Source organism: Pseudocercospora fijiensis, assembly GCF_000340215.1.
Source record: "Pseudocercospora fijiensis CIRAD86 unplaced genomic scaffold MYCFIscaffold_5, whole genome shotgun sequence".
NCBI classification, from domain to species: Eukaryota; Fungi; Ascomycota; class Dothideomycetes; order Mycosphaerellales; family Mycosphaerellaceae; genus Pseudocercospora; species Pseudocercospora fijiensis.
Window position 1 is genome coordinate 1637582 of NW_006921536.1, and position 13940 is coordinate 1651521.

The window sequence follows — 13940 nt, forward strand, 5'->3', positions numbered from 1 at the left end:
GCCTTTCCCCGACTTAAAATACCCTCAGCAAGAGTATTCGGGTGCTGTCGAAATTTTTCGACCTCGTATGAACCCGGACCTTCACCAACCATAACCCCAAGCTAATAACCGGTGCCGCCGCCGTTGTTGGGGGGAGGATCGATGGAATCGTTAATGATGCCAACCGTGCCGGCAATAACAGGGACATCATTGCCAGAAGGGCAGGATGCCCATTTGCTAGCCTCGCCTTTCGAGCAAATACATCGTTTTTCGCGTGGGCTATTATATCTCATATCAGGAACTGGGTTCGACAAAATTCGCAAGTTCGCTAACTCACTCTTGACTCGTATAGGCCCAGTCATGTCCGCACGTCTTTATGCACTCGAAAGCTGCCATAACACATCCTGCCCTTTCACCAACGACTACACATCCAAAAGCTTTCTTGGTCTTGCAAAACATCACTTGGACACAAGTGCATTGGTTTCCAGATAAGGAGTCCGTCGTTGGAGCGCATGATGCGAGAGCGATGATCGCAGCGAAGGCGATAAGTATAGTAGACCGCATAGTGTTTGCGCAGGTTGTATGAATAGAATGTTTAATGAACTTCAGCGGTTGTAAGCACTATATATCTATACTCACATCCTAGCAGACAATACTTGGGTCATGAAACTCACACTGGGATAGACGTCCTTAAAATAGTTGATTCGTCCTATACCTTTCATCAAGGTTTCGGCGGCATTACTATACCCTGTAGAGTGGCCTCCGAGCCCTGTAGCTGTTATTTTGAATATCCAATGGGAGAAGCGGAGTATGCCTGTATTTCATCATAATCCATCACTTGACACTGGGGCGGCGGACTCTACAACTCGAATCGTAGATTTTTTGTCTGACTCGGCTCTTGATAGAGGTAGTTGTAGAACCCGGACCGTCACCAACTCCACCCACGAGCCTAACCCAAACCTCTACCCAGATGGAGTTCCGAACTCAACCCTGTTCTTGCTTGCTATCACAGTATAGTGCTTAGCTAGCATCTCTTTGGCAGCAAACGCTTCTGGTCGGCATGGCCATCTCCCAAGGAATGGCACGGCTCGGAACAATCTGCACTCACATCCATACAGCTTGCACTTCCACCAAAGATCAGACATCCCGCAGCTCCAGCCTTTATGCAAACCTCAAGATCTCCGCAAGAGCATTGAACTTCAGACACCGCTGCCGAAGCGGTTGATGCGAGAGTGATAGTCGCAGCGAAGGTGAGTGTTGTAGACCGCATGATGGTAGTCTTGCGTAGAGACCAGGCTGTATGTATATGTACTTACGGTAGTTGCTCGATCGTAAGCACTATATACTGTATTTTTACTCATATCCGGGAAAGGAACTCCTCAGCCTCGATGTGAGTGGCAATGAAAACTTACACTGGAATAGACGTCCTTAAAGTAGACATGCGCTACTATTAGAGGCACCAGTATGTTGGTGATCTCGAACGCTCTGTTGCCTTGCACGGGTTGATTCGAGCCGGATTCGGGCGGAGCGACAGGGCCAAGTATAAACGTGTCTGTTAGGCTGGCGTAGAGATCGAGAGATCAGCACTGTATACTGCACAGCCTCTTTCAAAGTTTCGGCGGTATTACTATACCCTGCGGAAGAGCCTTCGAGCCCTGCGACTGCTGTTAAATTTATCCAATGGGAGAAGCATGTGATGTCTGTATTGAGTTTAATTCACCGCTCGGGCGGCGGACGCAATCAGCCTATTGCTGGGTTCTTGAGCGAGGGACGGGTAGTGGAGTCATGATGAGGGAATTGACGAGGGAGATCGAGGCCGGGGTTCATGGCGGGAAGAGGAGGTAGTTGGTTGCGAATCCTGAGGCTGGAGATGTGGCTTTTCATAATCCTTATATGATCCATGTGGATTAGTTGTCCATCACTACTGCTATACCGACGTCGCAATCTTCCACTGCTGCTTTGAGCTCTTCCACGTCTCCACCTCTTTGCCTGATTACAAAGCCCAGCGTTTCTGAGAACGTCTCGCCGTTATTCACGAACCAATCCCCCAGTCCGCGTACGTGCATCTCGACCTGAGATTTGAGTGGACAGTTGTCACGCAGGTACAAGAGCTGCTCGGGATCCAGCTTCATCATATCTTCAACAACGTAGTAATGGTTGATGTCATCTCCCCATCCTTCTGCTCCAGGTTCGTGCCAGCGAGATGGCGCGAGGCGGGATTGATACCTAGACGGCGCAGATGGCGAGTTGTGATAATAGCTGTCTGGCGCGCATGCCGGAGGGTAGTTGAGGTGGATGTTGAAAAGCAAAGGACCTTTGCTCTCGGAATATCGCTTCTGAAACTTCTGTCGTACCTTGCCATTCGATGGGCAGACATTGTTCGCAACAATGTCGCGAAGGACTTGATGGATGTCCAGAATCTGCGCCAGCTCGGAGGTGTTCCAATTATGCAACAATGCCGCACGCTCGCGCACAATATCTGGTATGCCGCGACAAGTGCGGACATGCGATGTGTTGTGGAAAGCCTTGTCGAAGAGCCAGAGACGGTATATTGCGCGTCTCAGGATGAATCGCTCGTCATTCGTCAGGCTTCGTCGATATGCCCATTCCGTCTTCCACTTCTTGAACGGATAGATCTCCTCGTATCGCTGAGCGACTCTTCCTACTTTGACGACCTGGCGAAGCAGAGCTTCTGACATGGGTACGCTGCGGCGTATGTGTGCAGGTTGGGAGGCATTCCAGGTGAGTAGCTGAATGATGTCGTCGATGGGTCCGAATTCAGCATCGGCGGCCTCCTGCAGAATGACCAGCTTTCTCGAGGAATGGTATGCGCTGTAGCATCGACGACAGGTCGCGGAAAGTGCAAGGGCTGATGCAATGTCCGGAGCTGATAGGAAAACGTGGGTGATTATCTCGGTGGGTAGCGTGTCCAGCATGGTTGCGGTTGATTGACAATAGGCTGTTGGGGTGATTTTTGGGTTCTCGGTAGACTTTTGTGTTTTTAGGCTTCTCTCGGGGACTGGCTTCTGCAGACAGTGTTCTCGAGTGGGTTCTGGCTGAAAAGAGAGCAGACTACACTTCTCGTGTCGTCTGGCAGTAGATACTCGCTCAAGAGACGAACACCCCGTCCTTGGGGCTATGAATTGAATGGAAGTGGGAGCCGTGGGTGACACTCTGTAGCATTGACGCTGGCCCGCGATGGGCAATCATTGTCGTTGTGTGCATGTTGTTGTGTGGGAGGAGAAGGAGAAGGAGAAGGAGAAGGAGAAGGAGAAGGAGAAGGAGAAGGAGGTGGAGGTGGAGTCGGTGAGTCGGGAGGTAAATGTAATCACAGCGTCAACACAGAGAGTGGCTGGCACCTCCGCTGCCGATGGCACCACCGCCGACTCCATTCCGTGCACGGTGTCCATTGTCGACCTCACGCGACATTTCTGGTATGGACCCAGGTCACTGCAATTGTAGAGACTACTACATACAGCCACATTTTGCGCCTACGACGATATCGAAGACTATCTACAACCGATCACCGCTCTTTCGCCATGAATCGTTTCAAGAGCTCGAGCAGCGCAGTCGCTCGCCGCAGAAGTCCAAATTCCCTCTCCTCGATCTGCCGCTGGAGCTGAGACAGCAGATACTCGGTTATTTGCTACCTAGAACGATCGAGAAGTCGAGTACGAATCCGCTTGCCAACCATGCTCGTAACTTCAGTGCCGTCAGGAAGAGAGAGGCTAGAGGAATGATCGTGCCCAAGAGCAGTCCATTGCAGGCCGGCCCAAAGACAGTGATGTGGCGAAGGGGAAACATCAGCCTTCTCATGGTCTGCCGGCAGCTCCATGATGAATGCGCAGAGCTCTTGTATGGCGGCAATACGTTCCTGCTATTCACGACATACAATGGCACGACCTTTCGGTTCAATTGGTTGCTGGACACCGGGATGGCCCCGACGCGACATTTGCCATTTCTAGAGCTCCTGTCTGGAAAGTACATGTCTCTCATACGAAGAGTCATTGTGAATGTTGATCATGTCGACAGCTATACGGGCATGATTAAGTACAACGTGTCTGGGAAAGGCCTAACTCACGGCATACGCAAGCAAGTACAACGTCTTGTCAATGCTTTGCAACCTGTGGAGGAGAATGAAAGCAATGGTAGTCCTGAGCGACAATGTCTGACAAAAGTGGCCATTCGCGTCTCGAACGGAAATGCTTTCTTGGACCAAGTCAAGAGCGATATCGTGCGACAGCGCGAGAGTATACGAGTGAACGAAGACTTAGAAGAGATGCTCGAACCTTTCAGCGATTGGCGGGCAGTACGTGAGGTCGCAATCACAGGAGCAGTGAGCGACTCTTACGCAAGACAGCTCGAAGCAAAGATGAAGAGCACGGAAAGACTAGACAATGCGACAAGACTTCTGCGACGCATTGGCGACCTAGACTTAGTCGGTGCACCACAGCTGTGTGTTTACGGTAACGACATATGATGAGAATGACGAGACGAAGGCATGAAAAGCATAGAATGACGGAATGAAATCTTTGCATGGATGAACACCTTACACTTGATATTTGACCAATTTTATATGCTGACAGGAAATCAGACCGCCACCAATCTATAGAGAGAATACTCAAGGAGATTTGCAGGCCAACCCGAAATCGCAATCTAGCGGTGTTGGTGGATCATTCTCAACTTACCTGAATACAGTTTTTCACGTCCCAGGCTACACCGTGACATGAAAGACGGCATCTGACAATGCGTCAGCGCCGTCTGAAGGGGGGCTGTCGCCATCTTCGCTCTCGGCCTCGGTGCTATCCCAGGAGAACGCACTGCCAAGCTGGTCAGCGTCTGCTATCGGCAGGTCTAAGAATACACCTGCGCTGCCTTGAACGACAGCACCGGTGGAAGCTGGAGCAATAATGATCGGTGCTGGATAGCTGCCTGCTTGGCTCGTGAATGGACTGCTGCTGTTGTTAGACCGATACGCCGTAAGGTTAACTCGTCCATGGACATGTCGAAGTTGATGGAGATTCTCACCAGAAGCAACGCTGCTGAGCGGTGAGCTATAGACGCTGCTTGCAGGGCCATAGTGCGGCGAAGCGTAGCTGGACGTGCCACTGCTCGAAGTCTGCTGGTTGTGAGTATTTGGCCAGATGCTGGGATTTAATCTGCCACCATCCTCCGACCAGCCCTGAAAAGCGCGCTTATATACGCTGGCCATTGCGTAAAGCTGGTTAGCTCGAGGCCTATCAGCCGGACGGAAAGCGAGGCAAGCTTTGAGTATTTCCAGGACATCGGGACAGTCAGTAACCGTAGAGCGAGCAAATTCGGCATCGATGGTATCCCAGTCAAAGCGCTCTGGCATGTGGTGGGTGATTAGCATGTACAGCGACATTCCAAAGGCGTAGATGTCGCCTGCGGAAGTACAGACGAATGACCTATGATCGATGGAGGGATCCGTTAATGCATTCTCGGCTTCTGGTGCTCTGAAGCCATCAGTACCACCTACGCCTTCGATCCTAGAAGCAAGCTCCGCGTGGCCGAAATCAGCGAGTACGATATCAGGAAGACTGCTGTTCGGCTTCCACTTCATGAAGATATTCCCTGGCTTGATGTCGCGGTGCACAATCGGATCCTGCCGGAAACTTATCGATGTCGTGGTGTCCGATTCGTGGTCGTATGCAATGTCACCGTGATGGATGAAACCCAGTGCATTGATCATGCTGGAGATGAAGTGGAAGATGAGGTGACGGGGGGTCCGCTGATTGCTCCGATAGAGGTGTTCGATCAGTTCGCCAAGGTCGCCTCCATCGCAGAATTCGGTCACCATGTTCGTCATGGGGTGTAAAGGAAGGGTGTCGTCTGGTATCGTGTCAACGACACTGATGATGTTTGGGTGCCGGTACTGAATCTTATACTTTAGAATGTCGATTTCGGGCCCGGGACGCCACCAGTCATGCGAATCTCGGACGTCGTGGCATTGCTTGATGATATATCGCTCACCAGTCTCGCGGGAGGCGACTAGATGAATCGAACCTTCCGTGGAGGGCTTCAAAGTACGGATCAGATCATACTTGTGGGCGAAGCTGTCTGGATTGCCTGGAATCATGGAATAAGCTGAGCTGGTCGTATCCGGAATTGATGGATAGAGGCTAGAGCTTGGACGTGGAGGTCGAATTGGTGCTTGTCGTGTTGAGTCCTCGGATGCAGAAAGAGGCGCAACAGGGGTTCCATCAAAGGCAGCAAAGATCGGGATTGAGCCTGAGCCATAGCTGTCAATGATTGAGATGACATCGCTGAGTGCTGGGTTTGGGGGACTTGGCGATCGTATCGGAGCTTCAGGAGTCTGAACGACGTGGACGGGAGCAACTGTCGGCTGTGGTGGCAGTGGAGGTGGAATCGGCTGAGCAGCCAAAGTACCATACGACACGACAGCTGCAGGTTGGGGGAGAGAAGGTGGTGGTGCGCCCGCAGTTCTCTCAAGATCTGGCGTTGTGTTGTTTCTACGCCAGAACTGCCACCATTTCGCTTTCGTAGGCTTTCTATGGCGCATAAGTGGAGTCCTGCTCGCACTACGCTTACCATGAGATCCAGTCATGCACTCGCCGCAAGTCATGATGATTGCTGCAGCTAAGATGAGAGGTATAAAGCCTATAATCAAAAGTGGGTAGCTGTGAGGATCTGCTTGGTGAGTTTGACCGTTCTTCAACTGTTCGGACACCGACATTGATTGAAGCTTGACTTTCTCTGGCAGAGATGACTAGACCAGCTAGTTTACTGCGAGGGTAGAATGTCAAAATTCGAACAGTCGATGGACGGCTGGGGAGGAACGCACACCGAGCAGAATCGTAGAAGCGATGGAGGAGATGGTATATGTATCAGCCTGCCCTTGGAGAACAGCGTCGTCGACATGAGAGATGTTGTTCGGATTCTTTGTTGAACGAAGAGGAAGTGTGAATGGGCCTTTCACAATTGCATACAATGAGCAAAGGTGAGACAAAGCGGACATTGTACGTTGACAAAGAACACTACAGCCGGGGAGTAAGAGCCGCCTTGGCGCAAGGCTGAGCTAGGAGACGGAAGCTTCAATGCAAATGTGCAGATGGCACGTAAGAACTGATGTCCGATGTACGCGGAAATTTGTTCTGCTATGGAGCTGGAGGTGAGATACTTGTCACCCTTGAGACATTCTTGTCCATGGCTGGCACGTGCAGGATCCGCCATGCACAGACCGGAGAGCTAGATCGCACAGGACAACTCTGCTGCAAATCGGCTTCACTACCTTTGCACTACTATGAAATACTGCATAATCAAAATCACATGTCTGCTCGAGCTAGCGGCAGGGCTTATTCACTCATGCCGTAACCACGGCAACCTGCATCACAGGCGCGGCAACCATTCACTTGCAGCCGGCACGGTCTTCCAGCAAGATGTCGCATCTTATCTTTATCTTCTGTGTCTTCCAACTCTCAACGGTCAGCTTCATTATTCGCATTTCGTCCAATATTGCCAACAGCAGAACCTGGAGATATAGTCAAGACACTAGAGCTCTATCGCAATGACTTCGAGTACTCGAGGCGACCACTCGCCGAAGCATAAGCTGCGCATCACTTTATCGCAGAGAGTCTGGCATGCAATACAGACTATCGTCTCAAGGCTTTCGGGCAGTGGTATAGTTGGCACAACCACTGAGCTGGCGCTGCTTCGGGCATTGCAAGACTGGGACATTGGTTTCGATGCCACCGAAGACTTTCATCAAGTTCAGCAGTTCAGCAATGGGTCTGAAGGCCAGATCTTCCTCGTCGAAGGTCAAATCAGCGAGAATTTGTTCATCCTCAAGCGTGTCCGATCAAACGTCTGGAATATGCACTGCAGATCCAACGAGCCACGGATGCTTTCCTCCTACATCAGGCCACATCCAAGAATCATCAATATGCGCTTCGACCTTTCCGACCCTCTGGACTCCTCGCATTGGCTGATCTACATGGAATATTGTTCAGGAGGAAGTCTATTCGAACAGTATAACAAGTGGATCATGCATCGTCGCCAGCACATGCCAGAGGTCTTCTTACTACATTTCATCATCCAGGTCGCTGAGGCGCTTGCCTACCTTCATTGCGGCCTCCGCTATATCGGTCGAGGCCAGTACACCAAGGACGCTGACCATGCTCCAATGATTCATGGCGACATCAAGGACGAAAACATCCTGCTCCGATGGCCAGAGAACCCAACAGGGGGTATGCCAGATCTCGTGTTAGCAGACTTCGGCACCGCAAAGCTCGCTCACGATAGGGAAGCTAGAGTCAACGCGGGAACGCCTGGCTTCAATGCTCCAGAAGACATAGCGATCATTGGTGACTGTCAGCCCTCTTTCGAGAACATCGCAATCTTCTTGCAGGCCGTCAACAGTCGCTCCGTCGCAGCAGATATGTACAGCTTCGGACTCGTTGCCTACATGTTTGCTGCGAAGGCGAAGAAGCCAATGCAGATTGGGACGGATCCGGATACCCTCGAGATCTCGCGAAAGTACAACACTCCTGGTCTCGTTGAGCTCATTCGGAGCATGCTGGCTGTTGATCCGAGACATCGTGCTGAGGCATCTTTCGATCCCAAGAAGGGCATATTGCCTCAGATCCACCAGTTGCGGAAGGCTAGGGATAGGATTATCGCGAAACATGGATCTCTGGATCCCACTGAGTGGCTGCCGATTAGGAAGGCGTGAGTGTCTTTGCGAGAAACACCATTAATACTGTGACTGACTTATCTGTAGCGAATCTCCAGCGAAGACGATGACTAGCGACGATCGAATTGATTCCAAGCTGAGGTGAGTCGCTCTTGTGTATTCAATCTCGAGTGCATACTCATGTCGAGGTCAGCAACTACACGAAAAAGAGTGACAGAATTGTCGGAGCTCTTCCAGCTCCGGAGATGCGCGTTGCGTCGGTGAGGTCGAATCTCTCTTCTACAGAGTATCGTGCGGAAGACTGAAAGAGGAAATAACGTCTGCCAAAGCACAGTCGTAGCGATCAAGTGGGCAAGTGTGAGGCGCGGAAGAGCAGAATTCTGGTTGATGAAACAGCATTGATGACTTTAGAGCGAAGAGGAAAGAAATAAGCATAGATCTCTCACCGGGTCTGCAAAGTCTCACGTTGGCAGTGGGGGCCATCGAGCTGCAACGCGACCGGCAATTGGAGCATACGTTCGAAACTTGCTCCTGGAGAGCGTCAGCAGTAGGTCGCCTATCAGCATCGCCATTCAAGCAGTCGAGTAGAAGATTCAGGACTTCTGGTCGGTCCTTGACCGTTGATGACTCCCACACAGTGAGAGTCTCTTCCGTGATCTGCGAAGATTCTGTTTGGCACCATTTGGTACGGGAACTGAGGATTAGACCCGGGACTTCTCTGATAGGTACCGGTCTGAAGACCATGTATGCCGTGAATGGCACCGTATGCTAAGATGACTGAGTTTAGAGGTCGCTGGGAAGAGTTCGAAGGAGTATTTCCAGAGTCAGCAGTTTTATTCCTCTTCCAGAACTGCCACCATTGAGCTTGTCTCCTACTCTTGTTGCGTGGTCTTCGGTTGCGGCGGAGAAGTGGAACCCTAGGGCCTTCCGCTGCCTCCAGGTCTGCGCAGAAGGATTGGCCACGATGACGGTGCGTAAAAAGCTCCACGAAGGCGAGCAAGATAGCGACACCAAACATGACTGGAATGAACAGCGAGAGAGCTCTCGATTGATGATTGTACTCTTGCGGGTGGTCGGACATCGGATCTAGTTCGTCTATGAAGCTCACGGGTGCTGGGGTTCAATGTCCCAGGAAGTACAAGACCTGCTTGCACAAAGAGCTTGAATGTCGAACCGGTCGACCTCCGGTTGAGCTTATAATGCGATGGTGTTGGAAGCCATCGTCACTTTGCAGCACCTCAAGCTCGTTTTGAAGCGCGCAGCAGAGTTCGAGTGCCGAGAAGACAAAGAAAGTCCACCGTGAACCATTGAAAGGGCCCGTACAATGCTTGAGAGAGCATCTTTGTAATTGAAAAGAGAAGAATGGGCCCGCTTCTGCCGGCCGAGTTATAGAATGAAATTCCTCCTGGGTGGGCTTGATCTCAACCACTATTGATGGAACACACCTCCAGGCTTATAGAAATCTTTGATCTCAGGCTTTTACTGTAATCCATTGCCTCAAGCGACACCTTCACGAAGTCTTGGGTGCTTGGACATCTAGTCCTACTTGGCGAAGGCGCTGAGACAGCCTACGTGCTTGTTCTGGACAAAGTGTTTCTGCAGATTCTGAGTCGGCTTCCGAGCTTTCTTTGATTTTGAACCCGACAATCGCATTGTGGACATATGTTTTCGATGTTCAATCCGACAATCGCATTGTGAACGTGTGTCTTTGAACGAGTCTTTCACGCGCTTCTTTGTTGCTGGTCGCTGGTGCGAGTGCAGCATGCTGATATAAAGCTGTGATCGACGTGTGGGTAGTTCCCTCTTCACGCGCATCCATTCACCCCAGTGCCAGCTCCACTGCCAGTCTTCGATCTTCGATCTCTGCTTCCAACTCCCGTGACCTGTAGACCAGGCCACAAACCGAAACCGAACACTCTTCGACGCAGAGCCCACAGATCGACGACCAGGTGCTGGCACCACAATCAGACATCCCAAAGATTTCTTCTGGTAGGACATCTTCCTTCAACCTCCCTTCTGCTAGTATGTCGCGCGTGCAAACTAGCAGAGCCAACAAGTACGGCCCAGCCTTGGGTTCCAGCACTCGCGGTAGCCGATCCGTCCTTAGCAGGATGGCTTCCAACACCGTCTCGACCTTCAGCACCGCCGTTGCCACAATCACTGGTAAGATCATCATCGGCCCCACCCCAACAAGCATTTACGATCATCTAATTAAGCAGGATGTACTGACTCTTGACCCCAGCGACGTCCTCGAGACAATCCATCACCATGGTCCTACTGGCGATGGGCAAGTAACAATCGTCAAGTCCAAGACCACCGGTCAATGTTTCGCTCGGAAAGTCACCCATCAAACACCTCTTAATAGCCACAACACCAGCGCTTGGGACTTCGGTCCGTGGAAGAAGCCAAACGAGGTTCATGTCTTCGAGGTTTCTCGCCTCAAAGACCACCCTCATCCACGAATCCTCTCTTTCACAGCCCTCCGCGACGATAAGCCAGGTCAACATGTTCTCTGGTCCAGATTCTGCGCCGGTGGCAATCTCGCCGAACAAATCGACTTCTGGCGCGTACGCAGACGGACAGAGGTTCCCCATCAATTCTTCCTGCACATCGTCGTCCAGACGTTCGAAGCGATAGCTTTCCTTCATAACGGCCTTCGATATGCTGGCAATGGCAAATACTACCGAGATGGAAACCACAAGACCATCGTACATGGCGATCTAAAGGGCGAGAACATCTTCCTTCGTTGGAGCTCTGAAAACGTCGGTGGTATGCCAGATCTCGTTGTCGGCGACTTCGGAACGAGCATCGTGGAAGATCACCCCGGGGTACGAGTCATGCCAGGTACGTTGGTTTACAACGCTCCAGAGATCCAGGCAATCTATGGCGACAATCCCATCAATGAAGACCACTTCGACCTGTATTTCCGAGCCGGAGCCGCCAAGACACCTCCAACGGACATCTATACCCTTGGAGTTTTGCTCTACATGATTGCAGCGAAGTCTCGATTTCCGTTCCCCGCCGACAGAGACCTTTCAGAGCTGCGCATTTCTCGCGATTATGAGATCGAAGGCCTCGAGGACTTCATCGTCAAGTGCTTGCAAGCTGATCCTGGCAAGCGTGCCACCGCTGACTACGATGAACAGACTGGTATCATGCAGGCTGTTGATAAGTTCCGAGACTTACGCGACTCCATGATCACCAAGAATTCGGCTCTCGGTCCTACAGACTGGCTTCACCCCGAGCGACGGTAAGTCCCTCTTCTTTGATCTCTGGTTCTGTAAGGATATCGCTTGGCGGCTAGTCGTCGAATAGTGCATCAATTTCGGTAAGTCTGTATTCATAAAAGGTAAGGCTCAATCATTCTCGGCTTTCTTCAAAATTTCAAATCCAACTTTCTTTCTGTCAGTCCCATGCTGCTTCCCCTTTCTCGTCTCCGGCTTGTTGTTGATCCTTTACGGGCCCATCGATAGCGACATGGGTTTATTCAGTTGCCCAGAGGTGATAATGGGACCCAATGCGCTGACGTGACGTATGGAGCACATGGAACAAAGTTGTTCCGACCACCGCTTCAAGCTTTCTGCCCTCAATGCAATCTGGCCATGGATTTCTCAGCAGGATTCTGAATATTATTGCCCTATAAGCAGGTCAATCCTGTATAAGGGTTAGGTCTTTGTAAGTTCCTGCTTGAATAGGACCAGTTGCGCTTACAAAGCGTCTTGTGCATGCTGTACTGTGCAGGAAGCCGCTTTCCACAGTACAGCAGCGCCTCCCTTCCCGTTTCCTTGGTCGAGGCAGGATTTCTGCGATTTGCCACCTTACAAAAGTATCTTAGGGCCAGCAGGCACAGATGACTGTCTTACACAAGACGCTTTGTAGACTGACTGTATAAATCGTGGCTGGAACCACTCCGTCAGCTCCTGATCCCATTCAGCCCCGAGCAAGAGAGATTCATAACACTCTAAGTGCTGCAACATCGAAATGGCACCAAGCCCAAATTTTGAATGGCCATCCTACACCAAGACCGTCCACCGCAGTGTCTATCCAGCAATTGATCCGGCCCATCCGGCCAACTCCGCAGCTGGTAAAGTGGTCGTTATCACAGGCGGAGGCTCGGGCGTAGGAAAGGGCATAGCCCAAGCCTATGTAAGAGCCGGCGCCAAATCCGTCACGATTCTCGGCCGTCGCGAAAACATTCTTCTGGAAGCGAAGAAAGACCTAGAGAAATCCTCTCCAAGCACCAAGATCCTGACATTCACAGCCGACATCCTCGACGTCAAGGCTCTGGACAACGCTTTTGCAACGACTGAGAAAGAAGTTGGTCCTATTGACATCACCGTCGCGAATGCGGGATACCTTCCAAGTCCTGGCGCGATCACGGATGACAAGCTGGACTTGGAGGAATACATGAGCTCTTTCGATATCAATGTCAAAGGCACGATCAACACTTTTAGATCGTTCATGAAGCATAAGTCGTCCCAAGGCGAGCCAACCTTCATCTCCCTCAACACCGGAGCAGCTCACGTTCCACCCTTCCCCAGCGGATCTTCATACGCGGCCTCAAAATCAGCTCAGGCTCAGGTGGTCAGTGCTTTTCAAACTGAGAACCCCGATGTGAGGGTCGTGCAGTTCCATCCTGGTGTCATTGAGACAGAAATGTTTCACAAGTCTGGTGTGCAATTGACTCTGGATGATGTAAGTCTGCCGGCGTCTTTTGCGGTGTGGTTGGCGAGTCCGGCTGCGAGCTGGGTCAAAGGATTGTTTTTGTGGGCGCATTGGGATGTTGAGGAGTTGGAGACGTGTAAGGATGAGATTCTGGCGGAAGGACATTTAAAATTGACTCTTGCGGGATTCCCGAATGTGGCGAAACCTGTTGTTGTGGTGTAGGTTTAGAGGATGGAGGACAGTATCATAGGCTTGGGTACTGGTAGAGTAGACATATTGCGAAGAGTAATGAAAGAAACATCGCACTACTGCATGCCTACCGTGATCGAGTGTTCACAGGACCTGCCACAGAACGACCGACGCCAGCAGAAACGATGCGTCGAGCTTGACGTCTCACAAGAGACAGCATTTGTTAATGGCAAGCACAGCAATACCTTGGTCTTCTCGCCTCCAACAGCAATGCATGATGAGGATCCGCGAACAAACTTGTCGGCGACTGGCGGTCGCTATTGGGGCCGCAGTCCCGGTGAACCCCATATGAGAGGTAAGAGCGTGGACAGGCGCGAGGCTTGGCTCGACCGGCTGTGTATCCGCCTTTTCCAGCACGCGAACCTCACCTGAC

The 13940-nt window shown here is 51.4% G+C and overlaps 8 protein-coding genes across 8 annotated transcripts in view; 4 read left to right on the forward strand and 4 right to left on the reverse strand.

Annotated features, from left to right (window-relative positions):
- The window catches only part of MYCFIDRAFT_211475 (uncharacterized protein), a 1075-nt gene extending 515 nt beyond the window's left edge, over positions 1 to 560 (reverse strand). Inside the window, exons 1-2 of the mRNA XM_007929197.1 lie at positions 317 to 560; positions 1 to 258 (exon numbers count right to left, since the gene is read on the reverse strand). The exon at positions 1 to 258 is cut by the window's left edge and continues 2 nt beyond it. Of these exons, the coding sequence (XP_007927388.1) occupies positions 102 to 258; positions 317 to 543 (384 nt within the window). The 5' untranslated portion in view covers positions 544 to 560 and the 3' untranslated portion in view covers positions 1 to 101. The remainder of the gene's footprint in view (positions 259 to 316) is intronic.
- Positions 561 to 1839: 1279 nt separating this feature from the next.
- On the reverse strand, positions 1840 to 3166 carry MYCFIDRAFT_211476 (uncharacterized protein). Its single transcript, XM_007929198.1, has one exon. The coding sequence runs from the start codon at positions 2913 to 2915 to the stop codon at positions 1887 to 1889; it is 1029 nt and encodes a 342-aa protein (XP_007927389.1). The 5' UTR covers positions 2916 to 3166; the 3' UTR covers positions 1840 to 1886.
- Positions 3167 to 3541: 375 nt separating this feature from the next.
- On the forward strand, positions 3542 to 4099 carry MYCFIDRAFT_101096 (uncharacterized protein; the record flags this gene model as incomplete). Its single annotated transcript, XM_007929199.1, has 1 exon — positions 3542 to 4099. A coding segment is annotated over one exon (558 nt), but the record flags the coding sequence as incomplete, so codon positions are not given.
- Positions 4100 to 4693: 594 nt separating this feature from the next.
- Positions 4694 to 6586, reverse strand: MYCFIDRAFT_78722 (uncharacterized protein; the record flags this gene model as incomplete). The annotated part of the gene is made up of 2 exons (XM_007928971.1): positions 4694 to 6456; positions 6553 to 6586. The coding sequence occupies 2 exons, from the start codon at positions 6584 to 6586 to the stop codon at positions 4694 to 4696; spliced, it is 1797 nt and encodes a 598-aa protein (XP_007927162.1).
- Positions 6587 to 7326: 740 nt separating this feature from the next.
- Positions 7327 to 8958, forward strand: MYCFIDRAFT_175439 (uncharacterized protein; the record flags this gene model as incomplete). The annotated part of the gene is made up of 7 exons (XM_007929200.1): positions 7327 to 7331; positions 7357 to 7503; positions 7540 to 8688; positions 8741 to 8794; positions 8825 to 8863; positions 8891 to 8913; positions 8939 to 8958. 7 exons carry the CDS (start codon positions 7327 to 7329, stop codon positions 8956 to 8958), a joined length of 1437 nt encoding a protein of 478 aa, XP_007927391.1.
- Positions 8959 to 8996: 38 nt separating this feature from the next.
- On the reverse strand, positions 8997 to 10651 carry MYCFIDRAFT_175440 (uncharacterized protein; the record flags this gene model as incomplete). Its single annotated transcript, XM_007929201.1, has 9 exons — positions 8997 to 9033; positions 9100 to 9140; positions 9170 to 9310; positions 9333 to 9766; positions 9808 to 9846; positions 9881 to 10073; positions 10099 to 10135; positions 10168 to 10275; positions 10314 to 10651. 9 exons carry the CDS (start codon positions 10649 to 10651, stop codon positions 8997 to 8999), a joined length of 1368 nt encoding a protein of 455 aa, XP_007927392.1.
- Positions 10652 to 10677: 26 nt separating this feature from the next.
- On the forward strand, positions 10678 to 11907 carry MYCFIDRAFT_78720 (uncharacterized protein; the record flags this gene model as incomplete). The annotated part of the gene is made up of 1 exon (XM_007928970.1): positions 10678 to 11907. One exon carries the CDS (start codon positions 10678 to 10680, stop codon positions 11905 to 11907), a length of 1230 nt encoding a protein of 409 aa, XP_007927161.1.
- A 727-nt stretch (positions 11908 to 12634) lies between these two features.
- On the forward strand, positions 12635 to 13540 carry MYCFIDRAFT_78719 (uncharacterized protein; the record flags this gene model as incomplete). The annotated part of the gene is made up of 1 exon (XM_007928969.1): positions 12635 to 13540. One exon carries the CDS (start codon positions 12635 to 12637, stop codon positions 13538 to 13540), a length of 906 nt encoding a protein of 301 aa, XP_007927160.1.
- Positions 13541 to 13940: the final 400 nt, after the last annotated feature.

Excerpts from the sequence above, each read along its gene's own strand:
- MYCFIDRAFT_211476 (XM_007929198.1), bottom strand. The coding sequence starts at position 2,915 with ATGCTGGACACGCTACCCACCGAGATAATCACCCACGTTTTCCTATCA.